The sequence below is a fragment of the Pituophis catenifer genome, unplaced genomic scaffold, assembly GCF_029215685.1.
Source record: "Pituophis catenifer annectens isolate HBS135680 unplaced genomic scaffold, rPitCat1.0.hap2 SCAF_2, whole genome shotgun sequence".
NCBI classification, from domain to species: Eukaryota; Metazoa; Chordata; class Lepidosauria; order Squamata; family Colubridae; genus Pituophis; species Pituophis catenifer.
This window is the reverse complement of record NW_027256882.1, coordinates 192,363,565-192,375,775: the sequence shown is the minus strand read 5'-3', so window position 1 is coordinate 192,375,775 and position 12,211 is coordinate 192,363,565. Positions and strand designations below refer to the sequence as shown.

Sequence of the window (12,211 nt, the reverse complement as noted above, 5' to 3'; positions counted from 1 at the left end):
TTCCCTACAAAATCTTAGATCCAATCCAGTAGATCCAAAAGCAGAAAGTTGCTAGTGTTAAAAGAGCAACTTCTTGATGCCTGAAGTGCCTGTTGCAGAGCCAAATGCTTTCATGAGCCTGAGCTTCTAAACAATATTTCCACTTCTAATCTCTACATTGAGGGAAAAAGGAAAAGCCCTTTGTGACAATGCCCTTCATTGAAATTGGATGATCTCTTATTCCCAGTCCTTTCTACATTATGAACAGATTCTGAGCTGAGTACTGAATTTAGCAATATTTTATATAGGCTCTGAATACTATATAGGCTCTGAATAAGTCATCTTTCAAATGACTTATAAATAAGTGCTGCTTCTAACTGCAAGTACACATTTTGTTAAACCCAAATGGGGCTCAAAAATTGAAAAAAAACTATCACAATTATTTTCTTTCTTGTTCCCCATATAACAGTAAAACTTTCAGGTCTTTTAGGTTATCCAGGTCTATTGTCTGCTCAATGTACGAATTATGTACAATGTAAGTTAAATTATCCCCAAGAGATAGCTGGGTAGCCTTTGCTTGAATCCTGAGAAAGACAGCCCCCACATCAGCCTCTTCCTATTGTTAGGAAGTATTTTTTAAATATTCAATTGGAATCCATCTTCCTATAATTCGGCAGTATTACTACCTTGCCTTCCATTATGCTGTGACAGACTTGGCCACTTTTTATGTGAAACTCTTTCATTCTTCTTTCCCTCTTACCCATTGAAACATCCTCAGATTCCAGTCTTTTGATCCTCTTCCTACCTCTTCTTTGGACCTGGTCTAACTTCTCTGGATCTTTGTTAAAGTCTGGCACTCAAAGCTGAACAATACTGTCTTTGTAAGTGGCTCTTGAGAATGCAGAATGAAGGGAAACTTCTGCCTGATATTTGGAAATGATATGTCTGTTCTTGTAGCCTAAGATTGCTCAAGTCTTTTTTGCAGCTAGATCACACTTTTGATCCATATTCAACAACTATTATAGTATATTTTTATGTACTATTGTTAAACCAAGGGTCTTCCTGACCTATACTTGTACATTTGGTTTCTACTACCTATGCAAAGAACTTGCCTTTGTCTTCTCTTAAATTTCACTATAATTTTCAACCCTTTCCTCTGTCACAGGTAGGTAGTTTTTATTTTTATTTCTATCTTCTAGAGTATTCGCTCTCCACAGACCTGGTTATCATTTGGTCAATATTTGCAGTAGACCAACCTTTTCTTGGGAATCTAGGAAGAGCTTTTTTTACTTTCAGCCCTTCAGTTTTATCAAGGGGCTCTGACATTAGAGGCCTTGCCATTTGATAATCCAAATAGTAAATTACACAGATTTTATTCATGGAGGTTCATATCAAATGGTAGAATTCTTATACAGATTCCTGGTTTAGAATTATGCAAACTACCTGTGCCCTCATGCACAAATAGGCTTCTCTTCTATAAAAGTATTGAGGTTGGTGTATAATAAAATAACAGATAGAATATACGGTAATGCCTAAATGAATACAAGAGAATATAGTATGCTAATTATATAGTAATCTCATAAAAGAATAGCAGGACATTTAAGAGTTGTTAATACATCAAAAATGGCAGCAATAAAACTTTATTTCACATTGTATTGCATCTTTTACATCATAATACAACCTCTTTGGAATGAAAGTATCTTCTTTTCCTTGCGAAAGAGGTAGAGATAAGAAGTCTGACACAAAATTGTAATTAGTAGTCTCCCAAAATCACAAAACTGACTACTATAGAAAAAATCTTCGCTTTTCAAATAGCTGGGAAGGTGTCACAAGCAACAGTTTGACAAATTCAGACAGAAATTACATTACATGTTAGTTAATATTTGTTTGCTTATGGTCTTGGAAATACTTTGGATTATTATCCAATGAATATAGGTCCCAGCAGGATCCTTAAAACTTCATAGATTGTTAAGGCCAAACTAGATAGGGTATAAATATTTCATGACTAACATCCCATTTGTTTACTTCATTGGCACCACATTGATTCAGAAATGCTATCCCACAGAGGGAATAATTCTTTTTCCCCATGCTATTTTTTCCATTAAAATTACCACTAAAAGTTACTTTCTTGATGCAAGACTCTAGAACACTATAGAGGACCTGAACATTTTTAAGAGCATAGAATTAATTTTTCCAAGTAATTGACCAATATGACTTTATATTTGCACTTATGCAGTAGTGACCTACAGCTTCCCAGATATTTCCCAGAGGCTGTATTTTGGGAGGAAAGGTAGATAATGGATCTATGAGAAAAAGATTCATTTTGGTTTTTAAAATATATTTTTATTTTTGGAAAAAAATAGAGACTGTCAGAGGATTTTAATGACATTAATGGAACTTGAGTAACATAATCTCATTAAATTGGAATTTTGCAATGCAATGCAAGAAACATTTCCTATCTAAATATAATCAGAATCTTATTTCTAAGTAATTAATATTATAAAACTACTAAAATCATAATTATTTTTTTTCCTGCTGAAACTTTCATGAACAATAAGGTCTCCTGCTTGGGTAGGGAGTTGGATTAGATGATTTACAAGCCCCCTTCCAATTCTGTTAATCTGTTAATTTAAAAAAAAAAATTCCCGAAGAAGTAAAGCAGTGTCCCAAGGCTTTATTGTCACTGATGTTTATGGATTACTCCTCAGCAGAACTGATTGACACAGTCATGATTTCTTTCTTCCCTTTCCAGTTGAAAGCTGTTATAGTAGTCCTCGATTTATGACAATTGAGACCAGAGTTTTTGTTGCTAAGCAAGATGTTGGTTAAATGAGTTGCAACCAATATCATGACCTTCTCTAGCCATGGTTGTTATGTGAACAACTACTGCAGTTGCTTAGTGAATCACATGGTCTTTGAGTTAATCCAGCTGCTCTCCATTGCTTTGCTTACTAGAAGCCTGCTTGTAAGTCACAAATGGCTATCATACAACCCCAACACACTGCAGCCATTGTAAATATATGCTAATTGCCAAATGCCAGAATTTTGATCACATGATCATGGGGACACTACAATGGTCATAAGTGTGAGGAGGACCAGTCATAAGTCATTTACCGTACTTCAGTGCTGTTGTAACTTTGAAGAATTACTAAATGAATGGTTGGAAATTGAGAACTACCTGTATCTCTTTAGTTTAGAAAAAAACGTTTTACAAGAAAAGTGGGTTTAAACTAATAAATATTTTTCAAGCACCTTCTTTCAGAATTGGAACCAAAAACTATACTGAAATTCCAGAATACCAGGCATTAGAGAACCAACTCTTCAAAAATGATATCATCACCCCCAAACTTGGTTTTACATTGGGACAAAACAGATGTACAATTAATTTCTCACAGATGGCAATTAGATTTTATGGGTTCAGTTAGGTTAGAGAGAGACAAAAATTGATTAAACAATTTAGACTGACTTTTAAAAATCATGTTGAATCTGATCCAGATTCTCATTGTTAAAAAATATTTGGCTTTGTTTTATTCTGTTTAATGAAGAGAATTTATTAACAAAAATAAATCAAAGTTCCAGTAATTCTATACTCTATCATTTTCCACAACAGATTTTCTTGATTTCTGCGCTATATGCAATTCTCTTTCCCACACAATATAAATAGGAAATGTTCAGGTTGGTTCTACAAGCAAAGGTTTGACAATATGTACAGTTACATAATAACTGCAGCTTTTTTTCAACATTTAAGATGAAGCATAAAAAGTAGATAAGTGAATTCTTAGTTTGCTAATTTTTAAGATTTTGCCATCCTCACAAAGTAATTCTATGGCCACATGGATATGAAGTGGAAAAACAGATCCAGGTGTTCTAAGGTGGATTGTGAGTAGTTTTGCATGAAAAACATAAAAGAAGCCTCAACTGTGAAAACTGTATTCAGTGAAAAGAAAGACTGAAAGTAGTCAAAAACACATTCACTTTGTATTACAAGTAGGTGGAAGAGTTTTAACTTTTGTGTATTCCATCTGAATCATGTTTAGAAACATGGCTGTAGGTAGAATTCCCTTTAACATTTATTAAAGGAAAACTTGTGGATGTTTGAGCTCCTACACAACTTTAGAAAATTGTGAAAGAAAATAAAAATAAAAAAGAAACTGCTTATAATATTACAAATACCCTGTTTTCCCCAAAATAAGACATCTCCTGATAATAAGGCCAATCAGGCTTTTGAGTGCATGGCAATAAGGCCAACTGCTTATTTCAGGGTTCAAAAAAATATAAGACAGGATCTTATTTTTGGGGAAACACAAAAGACAAAAAGACAAAACAACAAGCACTAATAAAGACAATAATAACTGGATTGGAAATTTCAAAAGGCTGATGGACTGACATGAGCTGTAAATCATATTACAACCGACGGGTCTGCCTTTAAATAATTTACACTATATGGCTGAGGGAAAAAAATCTTGCTAATGGAAAGAGTATTAAAGCTGAAGCAATTGGATAAAGTATTTTGAAATACAGTAATGAAAATGAAGCACTAGAAATATATTGGTAAATCATATCCAGCACATTTCAGCTTTAGAAGAACTTTATTTGGTGAGATATTTAACTGAAAAAGAGCATGGCTAAGTTTAAAAGTGATATATAGAGATTTGAATGGATCAAATCTCCAAAACATTGTTGTGACTCCGACCCCCAAGCCCGTCTTATCAGAGGGAGAAGGCTCCGAAAGTGAAGGAGAGGAGTTGGCCAGGCCTCCCTCTCCAGGACCCTCCTCTCTGGCAATGCCTCAGGTGTCATTCATATACAGATGAATACAGATCTATTGTATACAATGTACTGTATAATGTACTGTACACAGATACACTACAGTAAGAAAAGAAAAGGCCTATGCTAGTAAGCAGCATGATTAACACATTCATATTTGGTGCTGCTATTTAGACTCAAACATTCAGAAGATATACAGGTAGTCGGAGTCCTTGATTTACAACCAATCATTTAGTGACCATTTGAAGTTACAAAGGCACTGAAAAAAAGTGACATGACTGTTTTTCTCACTTACGACCCTGGCAGCATCCCCATGGTCATGTGATCAAAATTCAGATACCTGGCAACTGCCACATATTTATGATGTTGCAGTGTCCTTGGGAATCATGTGATCACCTTTTGCGACCTTCTGACAAGCAAAACCAATGGGGAAGCCAGATTCACTTAACAACTGTGTTATTAATTTAACAATTGCAGTGTCAAGCCCTGGCTTGCCATACCTGGGGGGGAATGGGGAAACTGCTTCAGGGACAGTGTGACGGCTGCAGGAGTGGCGTGGTTTCAGCGGCTGGCATTCCAGGTGCTCCCAACTCCTTCGGCCGGTGTGCCCATTTCCATCAGTTGATCAGTGCTGATGGCGGCACAGCTGACAGCTGGAGAACTGTGAACCTCCATTTCCTAGTTGCTGCAGTTCCTAACGGCTACGGCTATGCCAGGGTGGGTCGGGAAGACCTGGAAGGATGAACGAACACAGCCGGATGCTGGCTACGGGGGTGGGCCATGGGCATGCCTATATTAATCCAGAGTTATTTACAGTGCTGGTAGGCGATAGCTCCTAGCACTGACTTTCTCTCAGGCGTCCGTACTAATCAAATGCGGAAACAAGGTTACTTGCTGCAGGTTTTAATGTGGCCGCAGTCTGGCATGACTGAGTTATAACAGTTACAAAGTCAGCACTGGGAGCTATTCTGCATTTGATTAGCCAGCATACGGACGCCTGAGATGCAGTGATTCACAACTGTGACAAGAAATGTCATAAAATGGGGCAAATTTAATAAATGTCTTGCTTAGCAACGGAAAATTTGGGCTCAGTTGTGGTCATAAATCAAGAACTACCTGTATTGGAATGCAAAGACAAAGACAAAGATTATAAAATGACTATATGCTCTAAAATGATGTGAATTGAATATTGCTTCAAAGTCAAAGTGGTATGTACATCATTGTTGAAAATACATCAGATTAAAGAGCCCTGTGGTTATTTTTATACTTTATTGATTTTATTGTAATTTCTTCTATAATTGTGAGCTGCCTAGAACAGACCTGGGCATTTTACAGCCCCGAGGCCACATCTGACCCTTTAGTTGTCCCTCTCCAGCCTGCGTGAGACCAATCGGAAATTAGAAGTCAAATGTAAATAAGTGTATGCCATGCATGCAATACAAGGCAACTGATATATACATATTTAATTTACATATGTGTGTGCAGGCGTGGCTATGCACCTTCACAGTAAACAAAATCATATAATTTACTAGTTTTTTTATGAAGCAATAAAATGTATATTGAACAGAATTAAGTTCAGCCTATTGATGCGGCTTTCCACAACAGTCCCAGTTTCTCATGTGACCCCTTGGAAGAATTAATTGTCCACTCCTGGCCCAGAGTCATTGAGAGTCAGATGACATACAAATGTGATAATTTTTTACTATTATTCAGTAGCAGCCTGTTTACAAATACCTCAGTGAAATAAAATGCCTTGCAGTGTTGAATACTGCTACCTTACACATTCCTATTAAATATGTTAAATAGTACTGTTGCATGCCGCTTTCCTTGCTGTACTCAGTGATTTCATAAATGTTTTTGGCAATTCATATGTGGTTTTCTGGTGGGACTCCAATGATCAGGGCTGGATGATTCTTCAAATAATTGAATCAACTTTCAGCCCAGAGACATTGTCCAGGTTGCGGAAGATGATGACATACATGAAATCAATCAACATTGTCTGGTATTCTTATTTTCTGGAAATGTTAGGCACTAGCTGCTGACTTCTGCTTCCTTTTATCACGTTATATTGATATTGTAGTCTATGCAAAGAAAAATTGGTGCCAAACAAGTTTTCCCTTAAAAATAAACATATCCAAAATGCAGTGAGAGAGTTATAAGGATTTCCAGGACACAGAAAGCAGAATATTGGGTAGCAGGAAAGACACATGTTTCTTATACCCTTGAATAAGAAAAACAGATAAAAGTTCATATCCATACATCTAAGCTGAGTTCTTAAGGATACATTCATGCCTGGTATTCTCAAAACTAGAAAATAGAGGTGGTATTATTTTCTATAAGCTGCATTATAAACTAATTTTTAATATTTGTAACAAGTGGGACATAAAGCAAAATGGTTCGTTGAGAATTAAGCCTCTGAGAAGATTCTGCTATTTGACTTTAAACAGAAGCTGAAGTCTCACAATGGGAAGCAGGATTTCATGGGAGGAGAAGAATCTGGGCTTGTTTTTTTTTTGGGATATCATCAATGAAAATGGGAGGACATCCTTGACTACATTTTTGAGGGGAGGGGGACGTTTGAAAAACAAAATAGCAACATTTATGAAGGGTCATTCAAAGAATCTATCAGGTGGATAAAGTATGATTTGCCATATGCTTTAGACTCCCTAGTGATTCTTCCCTTATGGACAGAGATCCAGAGAGAGCAATGTGGTGGCCTAGTGGTGAAAACGCTTGCCTCCCATCCAGAAGTTGAGAGTTCAATCCTAGGTGGCAGCAGATGTTTCTCTCCTAGGTCACAAAGACAAAATATCTGCTGCGAACTCTGTGTGGCATCAGGAAGGGCATGTAGGCAGTAAATGCTCATTGATCCAGTCGCCCTGATTTTATCCTAAATTAAGGGATTGCTACAGAGTCATAAAAAGGGAGGTTTTTTAAAAGCCTACTTCAAATTTTGAAAGTATGCTGTAAGGAATCTTTGAAAAAGGAGGATATGGAAACATTACCTATTCAATAAATGTTTGCAAAGGGAGGCTAGATGAGAAAGTGCCATATTACTGAAATGCAGTTTACTATCTCCCTCTTCTATAGGATGCTTTCAACTATCCCTGCTTGCTTCTGTTCTTTTTCTGGATATATAAAACTAAGTTCAGACCAAGCCCTTGGACGTGGTTGGACATTATTTCATTTTCTTAGAAAGCCTATGGAACTCATTTGGGGCTCAGAGGCATTTTTTGGGGAAAAAATGTAGCGGAGCTTTTTCTTTGCTTTCCAGTATGCTGGCAGTTTTTGGCTACCTAAGCACTTTTGGAATGAATATGAAATTAGGACAAAAGATCCAAATTTTCATATTTTCCACTGGGATAAGTAAGAGAGCAAATTATTAGAGGAAAAGACAGAAAATGAAATAAGTATTGTTTACATTATATAAGTCCATTTTGAGTTGTTGCTTTCTTTTCTATTGTCTTTCTAGGCGGCAGCACAGGCACTTCCCCAACAACCTCCAGCACAGGGACCCCCTCACCCTCGGCATCTTCCCACCTCCTGTCTCCATCCTGTTCTCCTCCAGCCTTTCATTTAACCCCCAACACTTTCAATGTTGGCTGCCGAGAGAGCCAGCTTTGTAACCTGAATCTCTCTGAGTATCCACCGTGTGCAAGAAGCAACATGGCTGCCCTGCAGAGCTACCCAGGCTTGAGTGAGAGTGGATACAGCCGGCTCCAGAGCGGGTCTTCTGCTGCTGCTCAGCCATCGGAAAACTTCATACCTCAGCGGACTCCAACTCTGATCTCAGGAATGCCTGCTCCTTCTGCCCTGCCCACTAATGGCAAAATGGAAGCTTATGGTGGCCAGCTGGGATCATTCCCAACATCTCAGTTCCAGTATGTCATGCAAGCTGGCAACCCCACCTCCACTTCTTCCTCTTCTTCTTCCCATATGTTTAGCGGTGGCCACATGCAACAGAGTTCCTACAATGCCTTTTCCCTTCACAACCCTTATAATTTGTATGGATACAATTTCTCAGCTTCTCCAAGGTTGGCAGGAAGCCCTGAAAAACTGGCCACCACACAAAGCACTTTACTTTGTTCTGCTCCTTCCAGCGGGGCCTTTGGAGAAAGGCAATACCTTTCAACAGGGATGGATCACAGCATGCATGTGATCAGCCCCCCCAACAGTAGCCAGCCTACAGCCAGCACTTGTGAGAACAGGCAGTATGGGGCTGTCACAGGATCATCTTCACAAATGTCTATGCACATGGTTTAAATGGTGCTCAGAGCCTTCGCCTTGGCCAAATTGTGAACAAATATCTCATTTTATCTACTGGTGGTTTCATCCTGGTTGCTTTTCAAATTTAAACTGGACTTGTATTTGAATGCTCAATGGAACCTAAGCCAATTATAGCTATATTTCAAAGAACTGAATTGTGCAGACTGGAATCAAAAGCCATGTGGAACTAAATAGCTTCCATTTTCAATGGATGCATTTTAAAAATAGAGAAAACTGTTTACAAAAAATAGGGGCCGTGCTTTACAGTATATGCAATAATTCTGAGTTGGGTGTGAACTGTTCCCAACAGAAGCCCAGTGTTTTTGCCTTTTTTTTTTGAAGTTTCCCAGATGTGCACAACAATCCCTGAAGATTCAAGCTGTCCTATATAACTGCACTATCGGAAATAGAAAACTGCCAAAATGCCTTCTTGTTATCTACATTTATTAGTTCAAGTTCATAGCCATCTCTCACTCAGCTTGGTGAATATTTTATTTGACTGGAATGTCTCTTCTTGAGAGAATTTTGCCTTTTCTATTTTGGGGGTATGTGGCTCTTGCCAGAGAACAGTATTTTTTTCTTTTTACAAAATTTTGCCCAAAGAGGAGAGGAAACACCCATTAACCCTAAAAGATTTTCTTGATGTATGCAGGCAAGGAATTGTTTTCATAGCAGGCTTATCTGGAAACAGGCATGAGTGCTGCTCACATCTCATTTTGAAAAGGAATAAGGGGAAGTTGTGCTCAACTGAACATTCAGGGGCTTATATAAAATGCAAAAAATTGGCAAGCCATGTGCAAAACATTTATCTTCCCCAGGAGGTAGTTATAAAGGAAGAATTTCTCTTAATCAGGGGTTGTGTTGAGTGGACAGGCAGAAGCCTCGTCGCAAAGAGTTACAACAGAAGGCCTGTTCTGTCTGCTGAATTGGCCAAGAAATAAGTGCCTTTCTCAAATATTTCTCTCTTCTAATATTATTTTTTCTTAATCTGTTGGAAAGTAAGTAAGCAAATGATGCTCAATAAAAAGAGCAAAGTGATCTTTTAAGTTAAAGTGTGAAAATGAAATTGCCAAATAACGTGAATACAGGAACTGCAGTAGAGAGGTTGTTTTGATGTGTTGTAGATAAATGTATTTAATATGTTTCTAGCATTTGTGGGAGGGAGGGGAGTACAATATTATGAATATTAAAGAGGGTGATAAAAGTGTATGTAAAATATATATTAAGAAAGAAAGTGTATAAAGATTTGCCTTATGCAGAGAACTCTGTTTCTAGGTGCCAAGCACAGATCTTATACAAAATAAACTTTTGCCCTTTTTGTGTTTTGTCTGTCAGGAAATAAAATTGATGTACTATAAAATCAAAATGGCAATAACTGTTCACAGTGAGATGAGCCCAGTTTTCTTCAGGCCTGCAAATTAACTGATAGCCGAGAGCTACCACTGGTACATGCTTTAGGCAGGCTAGCTGGTTTCTAACTAAATTTTAGAGCATAGTATTTATCCTGTTCATCTATACCAGTGTTTCTCAACCTTGGCAACTTTAAAATTTGTGGACTTCAATAACAATAGCAATAGCACTTATATACTGCTTTACAGTGCTTTACAGCCCACGCTAAACTGTTTACAGAGTTAGCATATTGCCCCCAAAAATCTGGGTCCTCATTTTACCCATTTCAGAAGCATGGAAGGCTGAGTCAACTCCAAGAATTTCCAAGTAGCATGCTGCCTGGGGAATTTTGGGAGCTGAAGTCTACATATATTCCAAAGTTGCCAAGGTTGAGAAATATCAATCTATGTATTCATTGTACTTGCTTCTTTTTAAGTAGCCTTAATGTGATTATAGAACTGGGCCTCGGATAGATCCTATCTACGGTATTTTCCATATTTGTTTTCTCACATTAAAAGATGTGACACTTTCGGTTATTTTAAATTTTTGCCTTTTAATGTAAGACATTCCTAAATGAAAACAAAAAACCAGAAAAATCTGCATTGTATATTTTTACCCAGTAAAATTCAGAGAGAACCACATAAAAAGCAATATAGACAGCGAAGAACCCCATCCTCAAAGCCAGCAAGGGAAGCCCATTCTGTACTAGTGGTCTCTATGGTAGATGAATAAATATTATGAAAGAATGTCCAGATGTAGTTTTTGGTCTGATCTATCTTGGCACTAACAGTTGGATGACTTGTTTTAAGGAAGGCCACTGAGTAGTGGAAGTTTGCCTGATTTCCATGCGTAGGTTTCCAAGTCCAGTCCGTTAAAAAAATGAGGTAACAACTGGAAAGAAGCTGAGGATCTTGGCAATAATAACAATAAAGTAATAATAAGGCTGATTTCCCCCCAAGAAATTCTTTAAGTGAGATGGGTGGGACATAGAATCTTTGATAATTTTTGACCAGGGCAGCAACAAAAACTAGAAATAGCAGAATTTACAAAGAAAAAAAAGCTTGTGACTTTTTTCTTTCACATTATAGTAACCTTGCAAGCAATGAAAGCACTTTGGTCCCTGCTTATTATGCCTTCGGTGTCTGCATTTACTTAGGGTTTTTTCACAGCAGCCAAAGAAATGAAAGCTACAGGAACATTATGCTATTTTACAGGGTGGTCGTAAGCTACATTTACTCAGTTACATTCCCCATCTTTCCAACATGCAAAATAGGAAATATTCATACAGTATTTGACAGAAGTAGAATTGTTAAACTATTGTAAGTATTCTAAAAACAACTAGGCTAACATCCTGAATTAGTTCACTGAAATCTCGGTGTCGGCCAGAGAGCTGATATATATTGGAGTCTTTGTTCCAATCTCCAGATCAGGCATCTTTTTTCTTCTGGCTCAGGAATATCAAAGAATCAGAATAACCAGACACTTGAAGTAGCATAGCCATGGGGGCAATCGTTATTGGCTTCTGAAACAAAAGTGTGTTTCAGATAGTATGATTTTACAGCTAGATCTGTTGACCACAGTGTCTGTTTTGATCTTGGCTTTCAACTGTCCGAAAAATGGAGCCTTGATGTAAGCTTAATTCAAGAGAAAACCCCTTAGCAGCAACATTTTTTAGTTTGCTGGGTATTTAGCTTCCTAATTACATTGGATATTTCAAAATAGGATGTTCCAGTTCCTGCAAAGTGTGCTCGGGGACCAATTTGGTATGTGCAGGGAAATGGCAAAGGGGCCCTCTTTACTTGACATGGCA

General features: G+C 37.6%; 1 protein-coding gene across 2 annotated transcripts in view; it reads left to right on the top strand.

The window, feature by feature from the left end:
• Positions 1-11,129, top strand: part of TBX15 (T-box transcription factor 15) — a 75,814-nt gene extending 64,685 nt beyond the window's left edge. For both annotated transcript variants that reach the window (XM_070938401.1, XM_070938402.1), the window contains exon 8: positions 8,219-11,129. In XM_070938401.1, coding sequence (XP_070794502.1) covers positions 8,219-9,009 — 791 coding nt within the window. In that variant the 3' untranslated portion in view covers positions 9,010-11,129. The remainder of the gene's footprint in view (positions 1-8,218) is intronic.
• The last annotated feature ends 1,082 nt before the right edge of the window (positions 11,130-12,211 follow it).